General features: G+C 60.2%; 1 protein-coding gene across 1 annotated transcript; it reads left to right on the forward strand.

Moving 5' to 3' along the window:
• Positions 1–2,781: 2,781 nt before the first annotated feature.
• Positions 2,782–27,300, forward strand: SLC13A5 (solute carrier family 13 member 5). The gene is made up of 12 exons (XM_082707689.1): positions 2,782–3,805; positions 8,215–8,343; positions 8,606–8,742; positions 10,730–10,917; positions 11,727–11,895; positions 12,952–13,074; positions 15,165–15,380; positions 16,160–16,260; positions 17,122–17,240; positions 19,257–19,418; positions 22,225–22,362; positions 23,114–27,300. Exons 1-12 carry the CDS (start codon positions 3,551–3,553, stop codon positions 23,243–23,245), a joined length of 1,869 nt encoding a protein of 622 aa, XP_082563815.1. The 5' UTR covers positions 2,782–3,550; the 3' UTR covers positions 23,246–27,300.

Here is a 27,300-nt window from a genome sequence, read left to right on the forward strand (position 1 = left end):
CTCCCCGGCAATGCCGTTTCTTTGCTGTGGTATCAGCCGTAAACTGGGAACAGGGAGGGATTGGATGCATCCATCTCAAGTATTTTCTTATTTACTGCAATTTTAAAAAGATTTTTTCAAAAAATTTTTTAAAAATCTTTTTTAATAAGATTTTTTAAAACTTTGAAATAGTTGGATTCATAAGGATTTGCAAAATCGTCCCGAGGCTTGCCCAGTGCCATGCGCCAGACGGCCCTGGGGCAGCAGTCCGCTCAGCAGGAAGTTTTTAGAAGCAGGAAATCAATGCGGGCAGAACACCACCAGCTCCGCGGCGGACTGTGTCTGGATGTGATGATTTTTGTATGCACAGTGTGTGCGTCAGCGCAGCTCCGGCTCACCTGTAGACTCGTGCGTCCATCGCCACGATTAGGATAGAGAATGTTCCGTCCATTTTCCAGAGCCACACCCTCCCCTAACCCCGGTCCCAGCAGCCAAGGCTGCATTCTGCCCCCCTCTCAACACTTCTGTTCGTGGTATGTTAAGTAAAGGGGGTAATGCCATAGGTAGCCTTTGAGACGGGTGTGGGTCTTCTCTCCCCGCACCCAACATAATCCCCTTGGACCGTCTGACTGCAGAGCAGTTTCCCACTGTTGGGACCGAGAGCAGGCTGTTCGCGCCCCCACCTGCAGAAGCACAGGTCATGGTTCCTAGCTTGGAGCCGTTGCTCATGCAACTGTGGGGAACCTGTATACAATCAGGCTGGTGTGTGTCTACGCTCTCCTTTCTCTAGGATAGATCTGCAGGACCGTGATGCTGTGTTTTTTTTTTTTTAATATTTTTATTTATTTATTTGAGAGAGAGAAAGAGGGCAGGAGAGGGGAGGGCAGGAGAGGGGAAGGCGGAGGGAGAAGCAGACCCCCTGCTGAGCAGGGAGCCCGATGCGATGCAGGACTCGATGCCGGGACTCCAGGATCATGACCTGAGCTTAAGGCAGACATCCAACCAGCTGAGCCACCCAGGCGCCCCAGTTGCTGGGTTTTATAGTAAATGTCCAACTTCATACGAGACGGCCAAACTCTTTCTCAGACAGAAACAGAACCCTTGTTCTGTTCTTGCTGGAGAGGTGGCATACAGGGCTCAGCATGACCCCAGGGTTCCGCTCTAAGTTTTGAAGCGGTTGTACCTGGGTCTTGTGCAACTGAAAAACTTACTCTTTTTGCATAATTTCCGGAGTCTGCTTCCATGAGAAATTGCATCTGTCACCTTTGTGTACCGAAGAGAATTCTCATCTCCCTTTCATCAACACCCCCATTTCAGTGTATTAGAAATTCACCCACAGGCTGGCAAATTTTCAGGAATTTATATTGCATACAATACCAGCTACTTCGGATCAGAAAGTAACAACTGCAAATTGAAACTGAGATCAAACTGAGGAAATACAACCTGAATAAAAAAAAGTTATACCAATAAATAGACTTTTACTACCTCAGTTCTAAGACTAAACTTCTATTAAATTATTCAGAAGAGGATAAAAGTTCCATTACACAATTACAGATGACATATCATTATGACTAAATATTCCAAAATACTTTTAATTTTATATCAGTATATATCAGTATATGTATATCAGTAACAACATGTTTTTAGTTAGGGAACTACTTATTTTTTATGATCAAGAAATATATTCTAATGTTTGTATTCATATTTTGAGAAACATTATTTTTTTAAAAAAACTGAAGGAAAAAAAAAATCCAGAATAGATCTCATGATGGATACTCAAAGCAGACACATTGTGATGCAATGTTCGATACCTAATATAGTTAATCCATTTATTGGTAAGTCATCAATACAACGTATGAATTTACACGTTGCTTTTCATTACTTCTTTTGTTACCATGCAACATAACAGGCCAAAAATATAAGTTTTTTGTAAGTGGGAGTCTGAAAAAAAAAGTAGAGTATTCTTTTGGTAAATACATTTGCATTTGAAGATCAAACCTTTAGGGAATGCCTGGGTGGCTCAGTAGGTTAAACTTCAGCTCAGGTCATGGTCCCAGGGTCCAGGCATCAAATCCTCAGTCAGGCTCCCTGTTCAACGGTGAGTCTGTTCCTCCCTCTCCCACTCACTCTCAAATAAAAATCTTTAGACAAATTGAAACTTTATGTTCAGCTTTTGAGAATAACTAACTAAAACTCATGAATAAAAAATGAGAAATAATTTTATTCCTTTATTAGATATTAACATCAAACTGTTCTTAAGTGTTTAACTTATTTATTTCCTTATTTTAAAAGATTTTATTTATTTGTTCCACAGAGAGAGACACAGCAAGAGAGGGAACAAAAGCAGGGGAGAAGCAGGTTTCCCACCTAGCAGGGAGCTGGATGTGGGACTCAATCCCAGGAGCCAGGGATCACCACCCAAGCCGAAGGCAGATGCTTAATGACTGAGCCACCCAGGGCCCCGTGTTTAGCAGATTTAATGAAGGAAAGATCTCTCTACTGCTGAAACTACTTGGTCTAGGCTCTGAGTGCACGCCCATGGGGAGGAAGGAAACATATGCTGGCAGGAGGGGTCTGGTGGACCTCCTTGAGTGGGGGTCACAGGAAAAGTCATGCACCTGATGTAGGAGGTGTCCCCACTCACAACCAGGCTGGGAAAGGCTGGGAAAGCAGGGGTCTGGGGCTCCAGCACCAGGGCTGTGACAACTAAGGAGCAGCCTGGGGTTCAGTCAGAAGCTGGGCAAGGCCCCCCAACACAGAGCTGCAGAATGAGACAGACAGGGCAGGCAGAGGAGAAGGGAGGGAAGAAGAAAGTGACAGAGAAGGTGTTGTCTGCATCCTGGCCCCAGACCGGAGCTGGGACAGAACAGGAGCCCAGTACCTGTTTGCAGTTCGCTGGCGGAAGGCATGAACCCATGAGGCTCTCGGGGGCAGCCTGGTCAAGACCCTTCCTCTGCGGACCCCGCTTGCCTCTGGAACCGGCAGTAGCAGCATGGAGCAGGCGGGCGTGGCAGGCCGCTGGTGTCCGCTGGAGGGCGGAAGGCGCTCAGCCCGCCGCGGGGGACCACCGCCTGGCCACCTCTGCGATCACTGGAGAGCGCGCGCGGGATGAACCGGGAAGGAGAGGGCGCGCGGGGGACAAGGGGTCCAGTGCCCAGAGCAGCGCACCGCACCGACGCGCTGGGAAGCCTGGGGTGACCAGGGAGTGCAGTGCCTGCAGCAAGGAGGGCGCGGGGCGCAGTGGTAGTCTCTGCCAGAGACCCCTCCGGCTGCGGGAGGTGGGGCGGGAGCAGCAGGGGGAAAGCAGGGGAAAAGGCTGGGGGGACTTTCCGAATGGGACCGCGGATGGGGCGCTCGCCAAAGCCCGACAAAGAACGGCCGATCACCCCCTGGTCCGCATCCCCGGGCGCGCCTCTGTCCAGGGGGGCGCAGAGAAGGCTCGGAGCGCCGGGACGTGCCAGGGCCCAGGACGCTCCTGGAGCGCGGGTTGGAGGGGCTGAAGTCCGCAGGCGCCTCCCGCTGCCGCGGGGTGGGGGAGGTGGGGGCTGGCGCGCCCCAGCGACCCCGCAGGATGGCCCCGCCCCGTGGCCGCAGGGAGGCCACACGGGGTGGAGGCGGAGTTGGCACTGCCCCCCTAATCCGCGGGGACTGCGGCCCCTTCTTAAGCGCGCGGAGCCTCTCGCGGCCCCTCACTCGCCGCTCCCAACGATCTCCCTCCCGCGCTATGGCCTCCGTGCTGAGCTATGTTTCCAAGTTCAAGTCCTTCCTGATCTTGTTCCTCACCCCGATACTGCTGCTGCCACTCGTCATTCTGATGCCCGCCAAGGTCAGTTGCATCTCCGCCTGGACCCTGGGTGCCTACCCGGGATCCCTGAGCTGGAGCGCCTAGCAGCCTGCACTCGGCAGCTCCGGGTGCCAGATGGGAGGTGCCAGCGAAGAATTTCCAGGGGAGTGGAGGGGGGCTCACTGAACTTGGGGTTCACAGATCCCAGGGCACCCGGTGAGCACTGGAACCTAGAAGTTAGCAAAGAGCTTGGCCACACAGCCCATCCATAGGCTCAGCCCCTGGCTCCAATCTCCAGACTGGACCACCGTCTCCCTCCCCTCTGCCCCAAATGTCACCTGTGCCCACAGAGAGGCTGGGCGCCTGTCTTTCCCTCAAGCTCTCTCCTGGCTCTCCCTTTAGCAAGTGAGGACTTCTCAGCTGTAGGTGGCTTCCCAGGTTAGTCAAGGAACCATACAGAAAGATCATCTCCTAAGGGGGTCCTGAGGGCTGTCCCTTCCACTCCCTGGCCCACTCCGGAGCCTCAGTTTCCCCATCCATGATCTACATTTCTTCCCAGCCCCCAAGCCCTGGAAGGCACAGCGGAGTTCAAATCCTCTCTCAGCTGAAAGGCAGATCGAGTTGGCCTTCTCGGGCCACGGCCTGCAGGGGCCGGGCAGGAGGCAGACGCGTTCCCAGGCTTGCGCCTTGGGTGGCACGACCCAGGACTGCAGGGGAAGCCGCGTCCCTCACCCGGCTGCCCAGCGCTCCTGGGAGGGAGGCCGAGGATGAATGGCCTTGGCCGCAGGGCGGGGGCGGGGCCGGGAGCCCAGGCCTCGTTGGGCTGCGCCGGGCTGTGGAAGCCCGTTTGGCAGAGGCCCGAGCCCTTTGAAGCCTTTTGTGGCTGCTGGCTGCTCCTTCCTCCTTCCCTCTTTCAGCGCCTTCTCTCTGAGCCCAGACAGGAAGCCTCTGGCAACCCCCCCCCACCTCCGGCAACCCCCCCACACCCGGCAGGTTTGAGAAACAGAGGAGCTCTTGAGGCGCAGTCCTGCGGGAGGGGGAGCTGGGAGGGGGCAGGGGTGTCAGGAAGCCCACCTGCGTGAGAACCGTGCTTCCCCCATTCACCCTCCACCCTGCGCTTTCTGGGCCTTGGTGTTCTCTTCTGTGCAATGGGCAAAGAGGTGTGGGTGCCAGAATCTGGGTGCCAGAAGTGATAATGCGGCCTCCTAGGATGGGGAAGGGAGGCTGGGAGGGCCCTGGTGGAGCCAGAGACAGCAGGTCTAGCTGTGGGCCCCCTCCCTGCTGCCGAGCAGCCCTGTTTCCCTGTGGAAAAGGACGGTCTCAGGCAAGAGAGCTGGTCTGAGTTCTCCTGGCAGGGAGTGCTGTTCCCTGGGATCACGATGGTGGCTTGGCAGACCTTCCTGCATGGCTGGGACCCCACTCCTGCCCTTGCACACGCACCCCTCTAAATACCCGTGCACATGCATGCAGGTGGGTCCTGAGCTGGGACCCTCACCTCAGGGTGTGTGTGCGGGTCAGGAACCTGCCCTGGGAATGAGGAGCAGGCCAGGGACGGTGAGACGGAGTTGGAGGACGGGGAGTCGTTCAGTGGTGGCTGTCAGGTGCTTCCCTCTGTGTGGCTGCACCACTGTGTCTTGTGTTCTCGGCTCTGTGCCTTTTGTTGGGGTCACTACCAAAGAGTCCCCACCTACACCCCCACGGCCGGCTGCACCGTTGTGCGAGGAAACCCAGAGGTACCCGGCATGGGGCAGGGCTTCCAGGAAGCCAGCGGGCTCTTGGCAGTGTGGGCGGCACTGACCAACCGACAGGGGGTGGGGGGCAGGGGCTCCCAGTGTGGCCACCCCCTGCTGGGGCGCCCCCCCTCCTTTCCCCTCCCCTCCTACCTCTTACAGCACCTTGCTCCCTGGCTGGCTTCGTCCCTGCTTCACTTATCCTGCCTTTTCTCTGGGTCTTTTCTTTAAAAGCTCACTCTTCAATAAGATAGACAATGCATTCACCATATTGCTCGTTTTATTAAAATTATTTTAAAATCCTCATTTTCAAGGTCCGTGAAGTATAGAGTAAAAATGAAAATGCCTGCAAATGCCCTAACTCACACCCGCACACAGACAGGCTCCCTCAGCCACATTTTCTTGAAGGACCGGGTCCTGGACACTTGCTTGTTAATAATTACATAAATAATGAGCCACGGTTTTATTGGGTTGTGCACTGAAGGGATAGCTGTTGTGCGGTGCTAGATGCCAGATCCTCCCCGTAAACCCCATGCCCGCCTCCCTCTAGGCCCTAAGCGCCCTTCTAGACACATTGCTAGCTGCCTACGTGGGGCGCCTCCAGGAACCGCGCCGTGAAAACTGGTGACACGTGCCACCATTTCTGAGTTTAGAGGGTAAAGGTCACCACGCCCTTTCGGTACACGATGTGTCAACGGGAGCTCTTGAGGGAGCAAGGCAGGAGGGGGCTGGGGCGGAGAGTCGGGGGAGTAAAGTCTGGAGTCGCTTCGTATAGTCGCAGCTGGAGAAGGTTGTCCTGGCGTGACTCGTGGGGCAGGGGCCAGGGGCCGGCACCCAGCCCTGCTCTGGCCGACCCCGCCGCCTGCAGAACCATCAGTGACGGGATGTCAGGTGTGGACACGGGGCAGGTGCGCTGGGCGCTCCTGGGAGGCTGAAGCAGGCCGGTGCTGCGTGCCCAGGACAGAGTGAAGCCGGCACCACGGGTTCTCGATGGTTGTTCACTGTTGGGTGTTGTGCTGGGTGGGGGCCAGGCAAGGGCGGCCCTCAGGGTGGGAACTGCTGGGGGCACAGAGCCAGGCTGTGGGGGCGGGGAGGAGGAAGGCACCCCGGGAGAAACGCGGAGCCCACTTCCGGCGCTCCCTCCAGTTCAGGGGCTGTGTGCGCCAAAGCTCTTGTGACTGAGAACCCAGCCTCTGGACCCGCCACAAGGTGTGGGAACTCAGGTGCCAGTGGGCGGGGTGGGGGAGCTGGACAGGTCTGCATGCACCCGCTCCTAGCAGAGGGTCTTCCAAGTCATGCTGAGGCATTTGGGGTTGGTCCTGAGAGCAACAGAGGCCTCATGTCCTTCAGAACAGATCTGTAGATTGAAAGAGGGAAGCACGCGGTGCTGGATGTGGGGAGGTCAGATTGGGAGGTCCCAGGTGCGACGTGTGGCGGGCGCGGTGGAGATGTGAGGGGAAGGTGCTGGAGAGTCGGCTGTTGGCAGCTGATCTGGCCACGAGGCTGGGAGGAGGGAGAAGCCAGTCTGGGTGGGCACTGATGCTGCCATTGAACACGCTGGGGTTCTGGGGAGATGGGGACATCATCCACGTCCCCAGAGGCAATGACTCAGGACCGAAGAATTTACATCACGAACCCAAAGTCCCAAAGCTAGCAAGGGGCCAGCTGCGGGCTCACACAGGGACCGGTTCTGCCTCATGGCAAAGCCAAGGTCCCAGTATCTCCGTGGCCAGAGGGTAGGGAGAGGCAGCTTACCCAAGACTGAACGCCAGCGGGAGAGCACCAGGCCTTTGTGAGGAGAGATGCTCATGAGAACACACGGCACCGTCCTCATCCTCTCTGCTCTCCCTGTTGTAACAAGCAATAACCCTGGAGACACGGGGCCGGCAGTTTCTGAATGAGCCGGTTTGCAGGGACTTGGGGCAGCCTCTGGAGAAGGAAATGGGGTAGAAGCGGGAGCTGGAGCTTTGTGGACACCCCTCAACATAGGTGAGCAGAGAAGCTAGGGGATCCCAGCCCAGGGACGGCAGAGAAGGCCACTAGCTCCCCTGCGGGAGACCAGAGGGGAAGGAGAAGCCCCTGTCCAATCTGGGGTGCAGCTGTGAGGATGGTCAGGTGTTGTTAGAGACCGTGCAGATCTGCCGGGACTTAGGCTGCATCTCAGACCTGCTGGGCTCGCAGCACACCTGCTCCGGCGGGCCTCACGGTGGTGCCCGGGACCCTCACGTCAGCCTACAGTGGTGCGTAAGACTCCACGCGGGGGGGAGACCTGACCGAGAGGGACAAAGGGAGGGCTGTGTGGGTGCTGTTGGCCCAGAGGGTGCCCAGCCACCCAGAGCCACGGGGACACTGAGTCCACACGGAGAGCCCAGGGAAAGATGCAAACTCAGCATCCTAAGCATGACTCCTACGGGTGCATAACGGCTTCTGCTCCCGGTAGGGTGGGAGAAGTGCCAGGGGGGCCATCGGAAGTGTGGGAGCTCGGGACTGATCTCTTCCCCCTCCTCTCCTGCTCTCTCCGGGGAGGCGCAAGGGCTGGCCGAGCACCTCGGCAGGAAGGCAGGGGCAGGGGGCCCTTGTCTGTGGGTCCTGGGGCTCCTCGGGGTCTGAGCCACGGATGGTCCCTCTGATGTCGCCACTGCCCACGGCGGTGCCCCACCCCAGCACGCTGCGGTGGGAAGGGGGATGCCAGCTGGCGAGGTCTCAGGGCCGTCTCCTCAGTTTGTCAGGTGTGCCTACGTCATCATCCTCATGGCTGTGTACTGGTGCACCGAGGTCATCCCTCTGGCAGTCACCTCCCTCATGCCTGCCTTCCTCTTCCCGCTCTTGAAGATTCTGGACTCCAAGCAGGTGAGCAGTCCCGGGGGTCTTCCTGCGTCCCCGCCACGGGGCACCCTCCAAGCCCGTTTCGGAACTGCCTGGGCCACGGGGGAACCCGTCCATCCAGCACGGACACAGAACATGTGACCTCCCCTCCCCGCTCCAAGTGGCCTCTGGAGTCGGCACCAGATTTGGGGTCGGCACCTTGTGTGGGGTCGGCATCTGGTTGGCGTATCCGTCTTGGGGACTGGGGGCCCAGGGCTGCCCTGACCAGCCCCGTGCTGCCCCCCAGGTGTGTGTCCAGTACATGAAGGACACAAACATGCTGTTCCTGGGTGGCCTCATCATAGCGGTGGCTGTGGAGCGCTGGAACCTGCACAAAAGGATAGCCCTGCGGACACTCCTCTGGGTGGGGACCAAGCCTGCACAGTGAGCACCCTTCTCTCTCTGGCCCCGGAGACTGGGCAGGGGCCGTGTGGCTCAGTCCCCATCACCCACAGGCCAGCCCTGGCCATGGGCTTCCCTGGGCGTGGCAGGCAGGTGGCCCCCTGGATGAGCACGTGACTGTCTTAGCTGGGTGACCAGAGGGGCAAGTGAGCACCGTGGCTAAGGGCTCTTTGACTGCAGGGGAGACTCTGGGGGCGGGGCTGCATGTTCCACAGGAAACAAGGCGGGCAGAGGCTGGATCAAGCCCTGCCTGAAACCCCTAGGAGTTTTGTGGGGAAAGCAGGAAAGGGGTGTCTCAGCAATTCAGCTCAGAGGAAACAGAAAGGTCATCCCCCCAAAGCTGGTGTGTGTATGCAACACCCCCCACCCCGCAAAGAAGCCATTGCCTCACCTTCCTCCACATCACTCATGACTCTGCAAGACCTCCCCTGCCCACCACAGGCCACTTCCAGCTAGCCCATGGAGTCCATTGGGGCCCAAGCAGGGCCCCAAGCAGACGGAGCACTTTGCCCGGGTGGGTAGTGCTGTCCCTGCCATCCTGTTCTGGAGTGGAGGAAGGGAGGGGCTGAATAACCTGCTGGTGGCCGCATGGGGCCAGACCGGCTGGTCTCAGCCTTGCCCCTCTCACTGGGGACTCGGACTGCACCTTTCTTTGTGGGCAGTATGCACCCTGGTGATGGCGTGTCCCCAGCTGGTCCTTGGGAGGCAGCAGGGGTGACTTCACCAACTATCCCTCCCAGAATCGCCATGTGCTGGGGCCTGTGCCGCTGGGCTGGGCCGGGAGCACATGCACGCCGTGGCCCTTCTGGCGGACCATGGCCAGAGCCTCCGGGTGGAGGGCTTGTGACTCCCTGATCTGTTACACTCCGTGGCCTCGGACCACGAATGGTTTACAGGCGCGGATAAAGAACCATTGCGAGTTCTAGAGACTCAAGAGCTTAGGGGCATCGGTGTTCTCCTCCTCGGGGTCTGTGATGTCGCCTCTCTGTCAGGGTGGGCCTCGTTCCGGAGAGCCGCTCACACTCGGCTCCGAATCCAGGAGCGTCGCACGTGCTGCTCTGCTCCTTCTGCCTCAGCCCCTCTCGTGACCTCAGCTCGAGCCGTCCTGGGGGTGGGGGCGGCATTGTAGTTGAGCCCCCGGGGGCCGTGAAGTGCTGTGTCACTCATTCACGCAAACTCAGGCTTTCCTCCTGGCCTGGGTCCCAGCCTTTGATCTCATGGGTCCGTGAGGTGCAGTGCGCAGCCCTGGACCCCTTCCAGGCCGACTGGTGATCTTGGGCCCCTGTGGGCACAGAGACCACGGAGCAGAATCAGGCCATTCCCCAGAATCAGGCCATTCCCCAGCTCACGGCTGAAGGAGGGAGCGGATGTGGAATCAGTTCCTCCCTCCGAGGAAGGTGCAGGCAGGTGTGCTCAGCCCTAACTGCTGTGCACTGGGAGGGGGCCTCGGAGAAAGGGTTCCTGTCTGAAGGCCACGGGGCGTTCATGTCTCGTGGGTGACTGAGGTGGACCCTGGGGGAGATGAGGTGTTACAAGGGAAGGGAGCATGTTTCTGAACAGTTGGTGGACCCCGTCTCCTGCCACAGGGAGGGGGCAAAGTGCGTGCCGGGAGCGGGGGGTCACCCCGGAGGGAAGTCCTGCTTCCCCAGGCCTCTCCCAGGGCTCCCCGACCCGCACTGGGGACAGCTCTCCCTTGCCAGATGGGAGCTCCTTATAGCTGTGACTGGGTCTCCGTTCTCTCAGTGCCCAGTGGCCAGCTGAGGACATCAGTGATGTTTGCAGGGGTGAGGTGGGGCGGGGGCGAGGCCCCATGCTGTGCTCCCGTCCCCCACGATCCAGTCTTGAGCTGGCGCTGCCCCAGGCATCCCCACAGGGGTCCCAGCCACCCCCTTCCCCCCCGTGGCTCCCTGGGGGCTGCGGGCAGAGGGGCTGGGACTCTCTGGCGTTCCTCCCCGCCTCTCCTCTGCAGGCTGATGCTGGGCTTCATGGGCGTCACAGCCTTTCTGTCCATGTGGATCAGCAACACAGCCGCCACAGCCATGATGGTGCCCATCGTGGAGGCCATGCTGCAGCAGATGGAGGCCACCGCCGCCGCCACCGAGGCCGCCCTGGGAGCCCTGGAGCTGGCAGACAAGGGCAAGGCGGGCACGCTGCCAGGTGAGTCCCTGGCCCGCGCGATGTGCACCCACACGGGCGGCTGTCCTGTCCGCTGCCTTTCACAGGAGAAACGCTCAGGAAATGCTGCTCTGTAAGTTTTAGGAATGTGACTATTGCATAAAAGTCAGAGCTCGGGGTCGAGCTTACGGCAAGACCCCTGTGTGGTTTCTGCCAACGGCCAGAACCTGAGCTGTCACCAGATTGATCGTGGGGACCCTCCAGTGAGGGTGCCCCTCACCCCTGCTCCTGTTGGGGCGCCCTCTGCTTGCCACTCCCGCAGGAGTCAAGGGGGGCCCCACGCTGGCGTCCCGACGAGGCCCCAAGCTCAGGGAGGTCAGAGAGCGCCTCTTTGTTTCCCGCCACGTTCACACCCCATCCCCGGGGCTGTGCTCAGCACGGAGACGCAGTGGGCTGGGGACCGTGCAGCCCAGCAGGCCAGGCCCAGAGGCTCCTGGCACAGCTCATCTGACTTGGGGGTGCCTCAGCCAGACACCGAGGGCGCGGTGGGGGGACAGGGCTTGCTGGGGGAGAGGGCCTGTGAGGTGGATCTGGACCCCTCCCGCCAGCCCCCGGTGGAGAGGCGAGCGGGAACAGGGACAGGGTGGTGGGAGGGGAGGGCGTGGGTCTGCGTGGCTGGATGTGTGGGGAGCCTGGCTGGCCAGAGAAGGAGGCGGGCACACAGTGTGGGTGCTGGGGGTTGACCCGCGGGGCTCCCGGCAGGCTGGCCTGTCCCAGCCTCAGGCTGGGGCAGCGTCGGGAACTGGAGCTGGGGGCCTGCACCGCCTCAGCCCACAGTGTGCCCCCCACAGGGAGTCAAGTGACCTTCGAAGGCCCCCCCGAGGGCCGGCAGGCTAACGGCGACAGGAGGAGCTTGTGCAAGGCCATGACTCTGTGCGTGTGCTACGCGGCCAGCATCGGGGGCACTGCCACGCTGACGGGCACGGGACCCAACATGGTGCTTCTGGGCCAGATGCACGAGTGAGTCATGAGCATGCCTTCAGGGGACGTGAGGAGGGCCTGGGGCGGGGGCACCCCCATCTTTCTCTCCTGCTGCGGGCCTGCACCTGCCCAGGACCCCACAGACTGCTGGCCTTCTGCTGGGGCCGGGGGTGAGGGCGAGTCCTGTCTTGCTTCGCCGACGCTCGCCCCGAGAGGGAATGTGCACCCAGCACGGAGCTGACGTCTTGGGAGATGAACGCACGGGCCACACGATGGTCCTGTGAACAGTGCTGCCCTGTGGTGTCAGCGATGGGCTAGGGGTCAGGTTACATGCTGCCTCCGCTTGCCCTTGGGGGCCCCAGGTGGATCACAGGGCCCATCTGCGCCTTCCCCCCACCACAGAGTGGCACAGACCGTGGGCAGGCGGGACTGGGATCACAGGGAGGCCAGCCCTGTCCGTGGACAGCAGCTGATGTGGGGTCCTAGGCAGGTGGCATGAGGGTTCCCACGCAGAGGAGAGCCCTGGACCAGGACAAGGCAGGCGGGCCGCTGGGCAGTGGGAGGAGCCCTGGACCAGGCAGGCGGGCCGCTGGGCGGTGGGAAGGAGCCCGGCCCGCAGACACTTAAGGTCTAACATGCAGGCGGTTTGGATCTTGAGAGCACTTGCTGTAATGATAGCCTACGGTTCTCCCTGACGTTCTCCAGGGCAGCATGGGGAAGGCTGTGTCTGCTTCCGTGCCTGCTGGCCAGGCCAAGGGACCTGCCCCTGGAGCTGGAGGGAAGGGCCTGCCGTGCGGGGACCTTCCGCCAGCCCCAGGGAAGGGACCCCCACCCCGTCCCGGCCCAGGGAGCTCTGGAGACATCCTCTCTCCCACGCAGAGCGGGCTCTGAGGCGTCCGGGAGCCCCGAAGCTCTGGCCCCATTTCCGTGAGCACAAGGGGTGTTATTTTGGGATAGACGGGCCCTGACTCAGGCGGGGCACCCAGTGGGGTCTAGCCCCGCAGGCGGGGTGGTCGGCCGCTCCCCAGGCCTGTCCTGAGTGTGGCGGGGTCCGCACTGTGGAAGAGGGACCAGCGTCTCTCTCTCTCCATTCAGGCTGTTCCCCGCCAGCAAAGACCTGGTGAACTTCGCCTCTTGGTTCGGGTTTGCCTTCCCCAACATGCTGTTGATGCTGCTGCTGGCCTGGCTGTGGATCCAGTGCATGTACATGAGGCTGAGGTGAGTGCGTGCGGCGGCTGTGCCCCACCCCCCATGCCCCCGCAGGGAGCCCTGCCCCAGCCCTGGCCCCAGGCCACTCCTCCAGGCTCCTGCCATCCCTCTCCACCCACCGTCCTTCTTGCTGGACGTCCATTCCCTACCTTCCCGCCTTCCCACCACCCAGCTGCAGGGCCGGCTCCGATGTGGGTCCCCCCGCAGGGACACTGTGCCACCCCAGCTCCATTTAGGACGAGCTGCTCACTCAGTCCCCGGGCTTCCCTCCAGCCAGTGCTGGTGCCAGCCTTCCTGGGACCCCAGGTCCTCCAGCAGCTGCGGCGGACCCTCTCTGTCCCTGCACCCAGTCTGGCTCCTGGCCCCTGGGGGAACGTGGGGGGGTGGATCAAAGCAGCTACGGAGATGCTCATCCCCTTTGCAAACCCACACCCGGTGGCCTGTGCCCATCAGTTCTCTTGGGGGCCCCCAGCTCAGGAGCTCATCTGGACCTAATCACCTGTTGAAAGTCTCACCTCCTGATGCCGTCACACTGGGGGGTCAGGATTTCAACCTGTGACTTTGGGGGACACAGTTTCATCCAGAAATGTCCCCTCTTGGGGAGACGGAGGCCTGCCGCCCTCGACTGCCGCGAGGCCCACTGAGCTCCCTGCAGAGACTCAAGGCCACTGGGTACGACCAGCCTCCAAGAGTCTTGCCATCAGGAGACCCAGCTGTGGCCTCTGGTGTGGTCCCTGCTGACCTTCTGATGGGGGAGCCCGCCTGCGGCCACGGCCAGCCGGCCACCCCAGCTCAGGGGCTGTTGCTGACCCAACGCAGACCATGGTCGAGGGGGTAGCCCCCAGGACGCCTGGAACAAGGGGAGAAGCGACGGATGGTCCTGGGCCCAGGCCACGCCTGCCACATCCTGGGCCCCCGTGACCCCTGCCGTCAGGCCTTGTAGAGGCAGCACTTTGCCTCAGCGGTGGGGGGCGCCTTTTCTGTCACGCTCACTTGGGTCCCTCATCTGGGCAACGTCAAGGTGGCTGCCTCCAGCCTTGTCCAGGAAAACTACCTCCTGAGCTCACAGATGTCCTTGGAGGCCACATCGGGCCACAGGATCACGGGCCCCCGAGGACTAATGGGATGTTACCGCAGGCCTGCACCCAGCTTTGCTGATGGGCTGGACCCCTGCCCTCCTGTGAAGTCTGCCCCAGGGCCCAGGAGGGACTGCCACGGGGACAATTCTCTTGGCTTTCAGGCAGCCTGAGGCTGCACAACCCCGTAGGCCCGCACCCTGGGCACCGATGGCCCTGGTCAGCCCCTCCTCCTGGCCAGGGCACCCTCAGCACCTGTCCATGGACCCCTCTCCCTCCCTATCCCTCATGCCAGCACCCCCGGGAGGTCCCGCGGGGTGCCCCAGGCAGGCTGTGGGTGGCTGTGGCCTCTGGTTTCCAGGGACCCCCCAAGAACAGAGCCAACTGACACCTGTGCCCCCTCTAACCACGAGCTCCCACCCTGCTTCTCCTTGGCCCTGGCCCTTAGACCCGTCCTTGTTCTCTGTGTCCTCATGAGCCTCCCCACAGCCCCCATGATGGGGCCTGGCATCTCAGCCCCAGGGCCCCTCTGGGACCACCCCCGGGTGAGGAAGACGCCCGCCACAGCTGGCTCCAGAATGTTCCCCATCCATCCCCCAAATGGCAGAAGCCGCTGGTTCCCAGGTGACCAGGCGGCTGCCACATCCCCCTTACCGGGGCAGCCCCAACTCTGCCTATTTCTGACTCCTCCCACCCCTCCCACAGCCCCTTGGCCTCCACCGTCCTGAGACCCCATCCAGCCTGGCTGCCTACCTGTGCCCCCTGACCGCTGCGGAAGGCCCTGTCGTTCAAGAGTCCCCTGGGCCATGCGCTGGGCACACGTCACAGAGCCTGCCCCCACTGGGTTCTGCGGGGCAGGGCTGGCAGGGGATGGAAGTAGGCCTGGGGCAGGGGCTCGCTCGAGGCTGCACCGTGTGCCTTCCGCCACGTCCTGCTGCCCAGCGTCTGGCCATCCATCTGACCAGCCGGCCGGCCCTGAGCCACCCAGCCTGCCTCACGGGTTTCTCATCCCTGCATCTTTAGTTTCAAGAAGTCCTGGGGCTGTGGGCTGGAGAGCAGGAACCATGAGAAGGCCGCTTACGAGGTGCTGCGGGAAGAGTACAGGAAGCTGGGGTCCTTCTCCTTCGCCGAGGCCAACGTCCTGCTCTGCTTCGTCCTGCTGGTCGGCCTGTGGTTCTCCCGGGACCCCGGCTTCATGCCCGGCTGGATGTCGCTGGCCTGGGAGGAGGGCAAGACGAAGTAAGTCGCGGGCTCCCTCACCCCCGGCGAGGTCTGCCCCTCGATTTCTCCAGCCCAGCCCTCACGACAGGCCTGCGGACGGGTCCCTGTGGCCAGGCAGGGTGGCCTGGCTGTGACAGGGAGAGATTTGCTCAGCCAGGAGTTCTGGCTTTCAAAGCTCTGCTCTGCCATCTGTCCTCCCTCTGAAGACAGACGGGGTCTCAGGGCCAGGGAAGCAAGAGGGAGAGGGACAGCCAGGACGGTGGGAGCTGAGGGGCCTTGGAGGGCTGGGAGGGGCCGAGGAGGCAGAAACAGGTGGACGTCAGGCCGGGCCTCTGCAGAGACCTGGCGGGGAGGGCGTGTGCACCTTCCCTCCAGGCTGAGCTGTCCTGTGGTCAGAAGGAAGCAAGGTTCCCGGACAGGCGGGCCGTGTGGGCGGGGGTTTCCGATGTTGCATGTGCAGCCCAGGAAGGTCTGCTGGGGTTGGCAGCCGGGCCCTGGCAGGTGCCCTGGGGAGCACAGGATTCCAGGCTGTCTGATAAGAACCAGTCACCGTGCTCTCCCCGGGAGTCACACGGACCGAGAGGGCAGTGAGCTGCATGGGGTCACCCCACCGGAGGCAGAGCCGGGCCAAGATGAGGCTGTTCTGGCTTCCAGCCGTGGTTCTGTCTGTGCGGCTCTCCTGCTGCTGGCCCTCGAGGCCCAGTCCGCGCACACAGTGCACCTGTGTACGCAGAGCAGGTTTCCTGGGTGGCAGCCCTGAAGTCGGCCAGGCACGTCCTGTGTGCTGTTCCCTATAGGTATGTGTCTGACGCCACCGCGGCCACTTTCGTGGCCACCTTGCTGTTTGTCATGCCTTCGCAGAAGCCCCAGTTCAGCTTCCGCGGCCAGACCGAGGAGGGTAAGGCTCTGTCCTGCCTGACGCTCATCAGGGTGGGGCCCCGGGGGAGGGCACCGCCGAGGCAGAGAGGCCTGGCCGAGGCTACTTGGGGGCGGTGGGTTTGTCAGCGCCTCCCCAGGGACTGTCCTGTGCAAACCCTCTTCTCCTATGCTCTTTACATGTCAGAAATCTTATTGGTGTTACAACAGGAACAGAAGAATGTTTCCGATTTCCCTCAAAGCCATCAGTGTATTTCGGTTTCTCCCTTCCGGTCTTTGCTAGGATGCGTGTGTATACATGGCTGTGATTCACACACACACACACACACACACACACACACACACAGAGCTCGAATTCTGGTTTTCTGTCCTGTAGGTTTTTATGTTTTTACGCTGGGAACATGTCCTGTTAAGGACACAGCCTCTGACTTTATTTTCTCTAATAACAGCATCGTTTGAGGGGCTGTGCTGTTCTCCTCTTACAAAACATTGTGATTGTTTTTAATTTTTTACAATTAGAAATGAGTGTTTTCATGTATGTAGCTTTTTCTTTCAGGGTGTTTCCTTAGAATAAATTTCCAGGAGCAATGTTGCCGTAAGAATATATATGTCTTAACGGCTCTTAAGTGTGTCGCCGAATGGCTTTTCAGAAAGATTTTGCCAGTTTCTATGCCCACAGGAGTGTGTGACATTTCTACCACATCTTTACCAGCAACGGGTGTTGTGATTATTGTGGGGTTTAGCTGATTTCTGGATAGGAGAGTGTGCTGTTGTGCTCATGGGCTGTGATTTCCCTTGAGTAGATCTCTTGTTTCCTAATGCAGCTCTGGGTCGTGTGTGTGTGTGTGTGTGTGTGTGTGTGTGTTTTATGGTTTCTCCTCAGAAAGGAAAGCTCCGTTTTACCCCCCTGCGCTGCTGACCTGGAAGGTGATCCAGGAGAAAGTGCCCTGGGGCATCGTGTTGTTGCTGGGGGGCGGCTTTGCCCTGGCCAAAGGATGTGAGGTGAGCCTCTGCTGCAGGCTGCACGGCCCTCTTGTGCCAGAGGGTGTCGGGAACTCACACCCTGGCGCTGTGGGCGCTGGCTCTACATCTGTCTGCTCCAGAGAGCCGCAGGTGTCTTGAGGACAGGGACCCTCTTGTCACCAAGGAGTGGATGACTGGATGGATGGGTCGGTGGATGGATGGAAGGACCTGCATAGAGAAAGTGCTCTGAGCAGTCGCAGCGGTGGGAGAATAAGTGGTCAGGGCACGCCAGCTAAGAGTGGCGGAGGACGCTGTGAGGTCTCCTCTGGGGTTTGGCGACAGTGACCCGTGTCTCTTCCACTCGCTGAACTCTTTGATCGCATGGCTGACATTTAAGCATGTTTTCTCTCAGGCGCCTGGGGGGCTCAGTCGATTGAGTCTCTGCCTTTGGCTCGGGTCATGATCCCGGGGTCTTTGCATTGAGCCCTGCATGGGGCCCCTGGTTGGTGAGGAGTCTGCTTCCCCCTCTCCTTCTGTGATCTCTCTCATTCTCTCTTAAGTAAATAAATAAAATCTTTTAAAAAAAATAAGCATTTTTTTCTCTATCTAAAAAAAATTTTCTTGGGGCGCTTGGGTGGCTAAGTGGGTTAAGCCTCTGCCTTCGGCTCAGGTCATGATCCCAGGGTCTTGGGATCGAACCCCACATCGGGCTCTCTACTTGGGGGGGAGCCTGCTTCCCACCTCCGTCTCTCTCTGCCTGCCTCTCTGCCTACTTGTGATCTCTCTCTCTTTCTCTGTCAAATAGATGAATAAAATCTTTTAAAAAAATAAATAAAAGTTTCTCTACCTAGGTATAGAGCAGCATAGAAGGGGAGGGACATCACCAAATAGAACTTTCTCACTTCCCTCCTTCCTCAATATAAAAGAAGTGAGGCAGAGAGAGGGATGAGCCCCCTTGGTGCTGTATCCCCCGTCCATCCTGGTACCCATCCTTCCATTGGTGGATCCGTCATTCCACCCATCCTTCCGTCTGTCCATCCATCCACCCACCCAGAAGTCAAAGGTCAGAGACAGGCGGGGCCCATCTGTTTCTGCCGTTCCTTCAGCAGCCAGGGGGAGCCCAGTGGCCGACAGAGCATGAGTATGTCCTCGATGAATAAATCTGTCTGTCTGGTCACCTCTCCATCCAGTCGTCCACCCGTCCATCGCCATTCACTCACTCACTCCCCCGTTCACCGAGCATCCCTGTCATGTCCGTGTGACATCGGGCCTGGGAACGGTGGATGCGGTTGATCGTGCTCCCGCTGTGAGGCCTTTGTGGCCTGCAGAGCGGCCATATCCGGAGAGCATGTCAGGAAGACGGACACCAGGGCGAGGAGGGGGCGTAGGGTGCCTCCCTCAGGAGCCGCGGGGGACACGGCTGGTGTGGCTTGGAGAAGCCGCTGGGCTGAGAGCCAAGAGAAGGGCGTGGGGACTGTGCTCAGCGGGCAGCCACCAAAGGGTGGAGGCCAGTGACTCGGTCAGACCCGCACGGTCGGATCTCCTCCCTGGCGTGCAGTGGGGGCCCAGGCAGGGAGGGGCTAAGCGAGGTCAAGTCCACGCTCAGCACCTCCGTCTGACCCCGTCTCAGCACTGGACTCCCTGAGCCATGCGCTCCTTCCTCCAAATCCTCAGTTCCTGGCTCAGATCCCTTTCCTGAGCCCAAGAGCTATACAGGGGCTGAGAGGTGCTGAGCCGCTCTGGGTGACTGGGGGCTGTGTGACAATCAGAGAAAGGGGGACAGGGCCCTCAGGGTGGCACCCGGCTGCCCCGGGTTGGACAGCAGGTGGGTGGGAAGCCCCGGGGAGTAGACCCTGGGCCAGAAAGGAGGAATTCAGGCCGGGGCGTGTTGAGTGTAACTCTGGGCCAACATTCCGTTCGTGGACTGACTGAGCTGGAAACAGCCCTAGGAGAGAGTGGTGAGGGATGGAGTCAGAAGTGCAGGAGGGGCTGAGCTCCCCAAGGAAGGACCAGGGTCGCTCCCAGCCCTCAGTGACTGCTCTCCCTGCTTCCCAGGCCTCGGGGCTGTCTGAGTGGATGGGGAAGCAGATGGAGCCCTTGCGCTCTGTGCCCCCCGCAGCCGTCACCTTGATCCTGTCCCTGCTTGTCGCTGTGTTCACTGAGTGCACAAGCAACGTGGCCACCACCACCCTGTTCCTGCCCATCTTTGCCTCCATGGTAAGTGACCTGCTGGGGAGATGACCCTTAGCCGTTGTGTCGCAGGAAGCCATCAACCTGTGACCATCTCCTGGGCCCCCAGAGGGACAGTGAGATGGGGGGCCAGAGCCCAGCCACGCTTCGAGGTCCTTCTTTGTACCCCTCCATGCTCACCAACGTGCAAGGCAAGAACCAGGCCCTCTAGGATCATGTGTAAATGTGGCTGGTTATGTCTTAAGCTGAGGAGACAGGATCTGCAGCAAGGAGGGGTCGGGGGTATGTGGCTCGGGGCACACGGACGGGCAGCTGAGCGGGGCCGCTGTTGGCTGGAGCCCACCGGGGGGAAGTCCCGGGAAACATGGTCTTGGGGATGGTGGGAGGCAGAGGGCTTTCAGGGAAGATGCAGGAACCCAGGGCGCTGGGCCCAGAGGGAGTGGGTGGCGTGGAGGGGACCCGAGGGCCAGGCTGGAGTTCTGTGTGTCGGAGCTGGGGTCCGGGAGAAGCATGGCTTAGAGGAGGAACTTCTCCTTCTGCCCCTCGCTGCCCGTGGGTTCCGGCCTCAGGGTGGTGTAGCGGGAGCCCAGGGCTGGGCTCGGAGGACCCGAGGGGCCCTCAAATGTGGCCCCTCAGTTCCCACCTGCGCTTGGGGCCACGGAAGACCTCTGTGGGCAGCGGCATGAGCCCGGGAGAGGCCATGGTTGCCGCTGCAGAGTTGGGAGCTAGACTCACAGACATCTCAGCTCAGCATCGAACCGGTAGGTGCCCACTCGGCCGCCCCACGTCCACAAGAGCGGAAGGAAAACCCAGCGGTTTTCTGGTCCCATTCTGAGTGGAGGGGAGAGTGGTGCGGCGCCCCCTCCCCAGCAGTGTGGCCTCCCCCGCACCCCGGGAAAGGCCAGGTGTGGTCCCGTCCAGCCCAGAGCCAGACCAATCGTGGTTTGCACCTGAGGGCGCACCCAGGCCCTTTGAAAATAGGCTCCTCTAGAACCAGAGTCCACGGTGGCCCCGTGAGGCCCCAGAGCTTCTCCTTGGCCTCTACCTGCAGGAGAGGGGCAGGTGGTGACCCCCGACCCCAGCCACGTCACAGGGGCGCATATGAGGGGGTCAGGAGCGAGACCGGGCCCTGTCCAGGCCTCTCAGCCCCTCCCAGTGGGCATGAGCCTGGGTGTGGCCTTTCCCAAGACCTGTTTACGGCAGGACCCATAACCTGAAGCCGCTCCTGTCCTCGGACTACACAGTTTCATGTCTGGGGACGTAGCTCAGGGAGCTCGTCAGAGGGGCTTATAGACCTTCAAGACAGAGCGGCACATCCCAGACCCATTAGGAACACGGTGTCATAGCCGCAGAGGATGGGCGAGAGGAGACGGAGTCACATGCTGTGACACCGTCAAGAATTGGGGGAAGTCACGGTTTTGAAGGGTATTTAAAGTTGAAAACATCGTGCACACATGGATAATAAATGCCCATAACCCCAGAGGGGGCAGACCCTGATCCTCCAGCCTCCCCGCCTAGGGACGACTTCGATTATTACTCTTTCTTTAAGATTTTATTTATATATTTGACAGACAGAGATCACAAGTAGACAGAGAAGCAGGCAGAGTGAGGGGGAGGCAAACTCCCCGCTGAGCAGAGAGCCCGATGCGGGGCTCGATTCCAGGACCCTGATACCATGACCTGAGCTGAAGGCAGAGGCTTAATCCACTGAGCCACCCAGGCATCCTCAATTATTAGTTTCTTAGGTATCTTTCTGGTTGTATTACACACGCCCTCACACACACACGCGCGCGCACACACACACACACACATTGTTTTTAGACAAACGGCACTGTCATATCATCCCATTTTGCATCTTCACTCTGTTTTCCTCCAACCCCTCTCCGGCATCTTCCTGTCTAGCAGGACAGTCACGGCCGCGAGCCGCTACTCGTCTACAACCGTTTTATTGAACCACCGGCGTCTGAGGCGCCGGGCACATGGGTCTGTCTCCCGAGTGTTTTGCTGCTAGAATGTCGCACGTGTGTCTGTCCTTGTGTGCGTGTACATCTGCACGATGGATTGTGAATTTTGATAGAAATCGGAACATAGCAATTATATCATTCATTCATTCAACAGATACTTAATGAATGTCAGCTGTGCACTAGGGGTTGTGAGATGTAGATGAATTTTAAGCTGCAGAATAAAAACAGATGGATGCCCAATTCCATATGCAAAACGACCCCCTGTGTGTGTAAGAACAACGTACATCCACAGGCAAGAAGATCTGGGCCTTCTAGATCTGGAAAAGGACAGACAGACAGGCGCACATGTGGGCTGCGGGAACGGCCCAAGGCTGAGCGCCCAGCATGGTCTCCAGCACGTAGCGGGTGGCCAGGAGACAGATGCTGAACGAATGAGCAGGGTCAGAAAGGCCTCCCTGGAGGGCGCCTGGGTGGCTCAGTGGGTTAAGCCTCTGCCTTTGGCTCAGGTCATGTTCTCAGGGTCTTGGGATCAAGCCCCGCATCAGTCTGTCTGCTCAACGGGGAGCCTGCTTCCCCCTCTCTCTACCTGCCTCTCTGCCTGCTTGTGATCTCTGTCTGTCAAGTAAATAAATAAAATCTTTAAAAAGAAAGAAAGAAAGAAAGGCCTCCCTGGGAGGCGGCTCCGAGTTCAGCCTTCAGAGTCCAGCACGATTGTCGTCCAGACCCGTGGCAAAGGGCAGAGGGGCCAGAGGGACAAAGGGCCCGGGGCTGGGAATGCACACAGGGTGTTTGGGGACCGCATTTCAGAAGAGGCCCTGGGAGCCTTTGCCCTGCCCATCTGCAACCCACAGTGCTGTGTTTCTCCCCAGTCCCGTACCATCGGCCTCAACCCGCTCTACGTCATGCTGCCCTGCACACTGAGCGCATCCTTTGCCTTCATGCTGCCTGTGGCCACCCCGCCCAACGCCATCGTGTTTGCCTACGGACACCTCAAGGTTTCGGACATGGTAACGCAGCCCTGCCGTCGCTCAAATCCGCGGGGATGCTCCGTCGTGAGGGGCGGGTGCCCCCTTTACCAACGGCGCGTGCTGCTGTGCGCCGTGCTGGTCCCATGGCCTTCGCTGGCCTTTATCAGCGTCTTTGCTCCTCTTTGGAAACGATCTCAAGTATCGTAGACTGTTTTGTCTCCCAGAGCTGAGAGCTGGGTTCTGGGAGCTCCCAAGCCCTCACCGAGCCCTTGGGAGGGGTAAGGGGGGCTGTCCCACAGGGCCAGGAAGGGCTTTGCAAACTAGCAAGAACGCGTGACACTCATCGGGAGGGGCATGGGTGAGGTGCGGGAGCAGGGAGGGGGACGCAGAGACCACCGCCTGGGAGCAGGTACCGTCTTGGTCTTGGGGACGGATGCAGATGGAGGAGGACCCCCCCCACACTTTGGCTGTGGCTGTGACAGGAAGGGGAGGCCGGAAGTGGAGGGTTAGTTACTGTAGAGCTTCTGCGGGGGGCCTTGGGCCACCTCCCTGGGGCTGTTTCCCAGTACTCACCTGGGCAGGAGGACCCACCTGTCCCACCTATTTCCTGGAGGCTCTGAGCAGCACCTGCCGCCCCTCCTGGTTCTGTCTGGGGGTGGGGTGAGCGCGGAGCACGGCCCCAGAACAGGACCCCCTCCTCCAAGGTCTCTGGCTCCCAGTGTCCCGTCGCCGCCGTTCTGACCACCCGGCCCACCCAGTGGGTGCTGATGCTGACCCTGCTTTTCCTCAGGTGAAAACGGGACTCATGATGAACGTAATTGGAGTCCTCTGCGTGTTTCTGGCGGTGAACACGTGGGGACGGGTCATTTTTGACTTGGATCATTTCCCCGACTGGGCTAATGTGACCAACATTGAGACCTAGGGACAGACGCACGGCACGGCCTGGCCCACCGCCCCGCCCCGCCCTCCTGAGGACCCCCCGCGCCTTCCAGCACATCTTGCAGCAGAGCCCTGGGGCTCCCTCCCCAGAGTGACCCGGCGACACCCACACCCCCACGGAGACCGCGCCAAGGGTCGGTTCCTCCTCCAGGCCCAGGTTCAGAGCTGGGGAGGGGCAGCTGCTGGGAGGAAGGGGAGGGATTCGCCGGAGACTTGGGGGGCGTCTGTGTTTCCCTGGGGACCTGCCATCACTTCTGGGGCAGGTGGGCTCCCGAGGAGCTGCCAGCTGGCCCCAAGCTGGGCTCTGGTGTCCACTCGCGCGGTCCAGGGTCCTCAAGGGGAAGATCAGATCCCAGCTTGGGAAGCGAGAGGTGGGCCACCTGTAGCTGGCCTTGTGCTGCCTCCGGGCGGCTCTCCTGCTCCTGGAAAGGATGACCCCAGCCAGGGACACAATGTCTGGAATTCCAGAGCCTCCTGGAGTCGTGGGGACACGGTGCCACCACCGAAGGACGAGGAATTTGGACTGAGAACTTCTGGCCGCTGCCCACAGCACGTGGCTGGCTGACCTGCTTCCCTCCTCCCTCAGTCCCTCTCAGTGGACGTCTGGGCCCCTTCGCTGTCCTTCCTGCACACCCTTTGTCGTCTGGGCCAACGGACGCCCAGACCCCCTGGCTGGGGTCCTCCAGTGCACCTGTTCCTCCCAAGGGCTCAGCCTCTCCGGCCACCCCACACAGCTGGGGTCACACTCCAAGTCTGGGCGGCAATGGCTCCTTTGGGGCCACCAGTGGGTATCTGGGTCCTCTCTCACCTGCTGGCTCAGAGTGGACGCCGCTGATCCCTGTGGGGAGCAGGGGCCCATCGGAGCATGTTCGGGCAGAGCACGGGCACAGGCGTCCCCGGGGGCAGGTGCCTCAGCAGCCAGGCCCGGTGACAGCAGAGCTCACAGAGAACAAGCTGTGCCGGTGGCCCTGAGCAGACAGCACCTGCAGTGGCCAGGGCAAAGCTTGCCGAGGGGCCACGGGGACCCCCAACCGTGACATGACACACGCCCACCCCCACCTGTCAACCTCCTTTCCTTTGTGGAGGAGAAGCAGGCGCGAGAGCACATTAGGCTCCTCGACGGCATTGGTCAGGGCCGGGGAAGTTGGGGAGTCAGGAACTCAAGGAAACACTCTCGAGGACCCGGGACGTCTCTGGCTGCCGGGGTGGGTCGTTCCCCACGGCCCCATGTGTCTTCCCCCAGGAGGGCCACCAGCTCTGGCTTTCCGCGGGGGCAGGTGCCTGAGCGAACCCTGGCTCACCGCTCACTCCTGTCCCTGGTGCCCCCGCTGGCTTTCTCCCTGGGTCCTTGCAGCGGCCCCCTGAGATGGGCCTGCGTCGTCCTCCGAGGACACTGAGGCTCCGAGGGGCCGAATCACACGTCCAGAGTTGCACACTGAGTGAGCGGCTGCATGGCTCTAACCGGACCTTCCACCCTCCTGTCTGCTGCTCCTCAGCCTGCCCGCTCCGGGAACAGTGACGCACAAGCTGCTTCCTGAGGTGGGCTTGGGACTGCGGGGGGCGTCCAGCTGGAGAGAGCGCGGCGGTGGCTACCCGTCCCCTCCAAGGCCAGCCGGCCGGCCCACTCCTGCTGTTCACGGTGGAGAGCGCCCTGAGGACCTGCGCTGGCTGCCGGTCCAGCACTGGGACGTTGGCTGACCTGGGACGTGGGGCTTCCCCTGCCGGCAGCGAGCTGGCTGGGGGCTTCTGTGGAGGAGACCCTCAGGCTGAGGACTGACCACAGGCTGTTGACCCACAACTTCTGACGCCAGAGCCGCTCTGACCTTTGGGGCCGGTCAGGACGGTGGCGGTGACGGCCGCCTGAGCCACGCGGGCGTTCAGCGTCGCTGGGACAGGGAGTCGGAGAGACACAGCCGCTGGGGCCACTGGGTTCCTTCGCACTCCATGCCTTCATGGCCACATGCCGGCCTCGTGCCACACATGCGTGGGCACTGCATGCAGGAGGAAGGGGCATGACGGGGCCCGTGGCATCTTCCTTTTTTGTCGGGACAGCACCTTCTCAGGAGGCCGGCAGTTGGCCCTCCGTGCGTCACCGGCCCCACGCGGGCGTGGACAAAGGGTAAACCGAGCATGGAGCACAGTCCATGTATCACAAGACTGGTCAGGACTCGTCTCCTGGGCTCAGGGAATGGGCCTGTGTTTCCTTAAATTGGTAATTTCCACCCACCACAAAATCCGGGTTCTGGCAGGAGAACAGTGGGGGTGCTGTTGGGTTGGGGATGAACAGCGTCTGGCATTCTGGCCCTTTCAAGGGCTGCCCTCACTCCAGGCCCATCTCTGGGCTTCAGTTTCCAGCAGGAAGGGGCCTCTGTCTGGGGCTACTGCAACCTGGGGAGGGCTTGGCCTGGAGTGCTGTACTGGGGCCACCCCCCACCCCGGTCTCTGCCGTTTGCTGGAAGTCCTCTCAGACTTCTTCCCCATCAACATTTTGCCTCTTACGTTTTGTGAAGAGGTTCTGCCCCATACCCCGCGTCCTCTCTTCCTGGTGCCCGGATCAGACTCTGGGCCCGAGGTTCGCCGAGCACAGTCCTGACCAGGACCGTGATCTGACCTGGGACGCCTTGCAAAGGTCCTCATCTGGGACCCCGGAACTGGGGTGTTTCCCTGTCCCGCGGATCCGAGACCTTCCTTGGGGGAAGGAGGGGTCCCTCCTCCCACCACCCCTCACACGCTGTCGCCACAAACAGACGGTGAGATGGCTGCTCCGGGTCCCAAGCAGGGAAGGAGCTCAGCGGTACTGCCAGTCCTCAGAACGGCCACGGCCACGTCCTTGCTCATAGAAACAGACCAAGTGTGGGACCGTCTGGTTTAAAGCTGCACTAGGTGGTCCTCTTCTTGGCTCCGACCGGTCTTCTACAGTCTCCTTCCTTCTGGTCCCACAGCCTCTTAAAAGCTGTGTCTCCCGACCCACCAGGGAAGCTCCTTTTCAAAATGAAAATAAATGGATTCCTCCCAGGTCCGTCATCCACACACATTCGCTGTCAGGGGCTGAAGCCCTGGCCCTCGGGGGTTCGGCTCTCTAACCCTCGATATCCAGATTCAGGAGGCAGGCTCTTGCTTCCCTCGTCTGAGGGTCTGAATGCCCCGTCCCCCCTCAGAGTCGCAGGCTGCCCCTGGCTGGCCGCTGCCCCTGGCTGGCCGCTGTCCCGCACGGAGCACGGCCTGCTTCCAGCTCTCGGGCGTCAAGAAGTCCCAGAATTCCGTCTCAGAATGCTGTTATCCAACCGGGAAAGCTGGGCTAGTGTTTGTCTTTAAAAAGTTAACATCAAACCCATCCAAGAAAGCCCCCCAGTGCAAAACAGGGTTGAGAGGGGCCCCTCCCGCACAGACCTCGAGGCCTCCAGCCGCCCCCATCTGGGAGGGAGTTTGCCGACAGCGTCGTCCGCGTCCTCCCAGAAACGTCCGGATCCACAAGCTTCTGCTTCTCCGTCTCCCCGGGAGCCTTCGTACATGGCGTCTCTCCTTGTTTCCACCCTTCCCCTTAATTTATTTGGAGATCATTCCATTTCAGGACATATTAATCGTGACTGGTTTATCTTTTCATCCGATAGTTGATCTTGTTTTAAATCGATGTAACATGAATTTTGGGGACTTGCTCGGATCTTGAGCAGAACGTTCAGTGTTTCAGGCACCTGTATGCACCTTGTAAGCGACAGCCACCACCACCTCCCCCCAGTCCCTTCTCCCTCCCCTTCCAGAACCCCACCCCTCCCCCCAGGCCACCCCTATTCCCGGATGCCTGTCACCACAGGCTCCATTTGCTCCCTGAACTTCCTATAGATGGAACCATAACGTACATCCTGGCTCATGTTGGATGTATTTGCTGCACAAAATGTTCCCGATAATCATTCCTTTGTGATTGTTGCCGAGGGCCGCTCTGTGGTATGAATCAGCCGCAGTGTGTCCACTGTCCTCGGGTGGACTTTTGGGGTGTTCCAGCTTGGGGCTATCGTGAATAAAGCTGTTAAACTCTCTGCA

This window comes from Mustela nivalis (assembly GCF_964662115.1).
Source record: "Mustela nivalis genome assembly, chromosome: 17".
Taxonomy (NCBI): domain Eukaryota; kingdom Metazoa; phylum Chordata; class Mammalia; order Carnivora; family Mustelidae; genus Mustela; species Mustela nivalis.

Bases quoted from the DNA above. Each gene is read 5' to 3' on its own strand.
- SLC13A5 (XM_082707689.1), top strand. From the start codon at position 3,551: ATGGCCCCGCCCCGTGGCCGCAGGGAGGCCACACGGGGTGGAGGCGGA. The intron at 8,743-10,729 runs GTGAGCACCCTT...TCTCCTCTGCAG, and splicing joins GTGGGGACCAAGCCTGCACA to GCTGATGCTGGGCTTCATGG. The intron at 10,918-11,726 runs GTGAGTCCCTGG...TGCCCCCCACAG, and splicing joins CAAGGCGGGCACGCTGCCAG to GGAGTCAAGTGACCTTCGAA.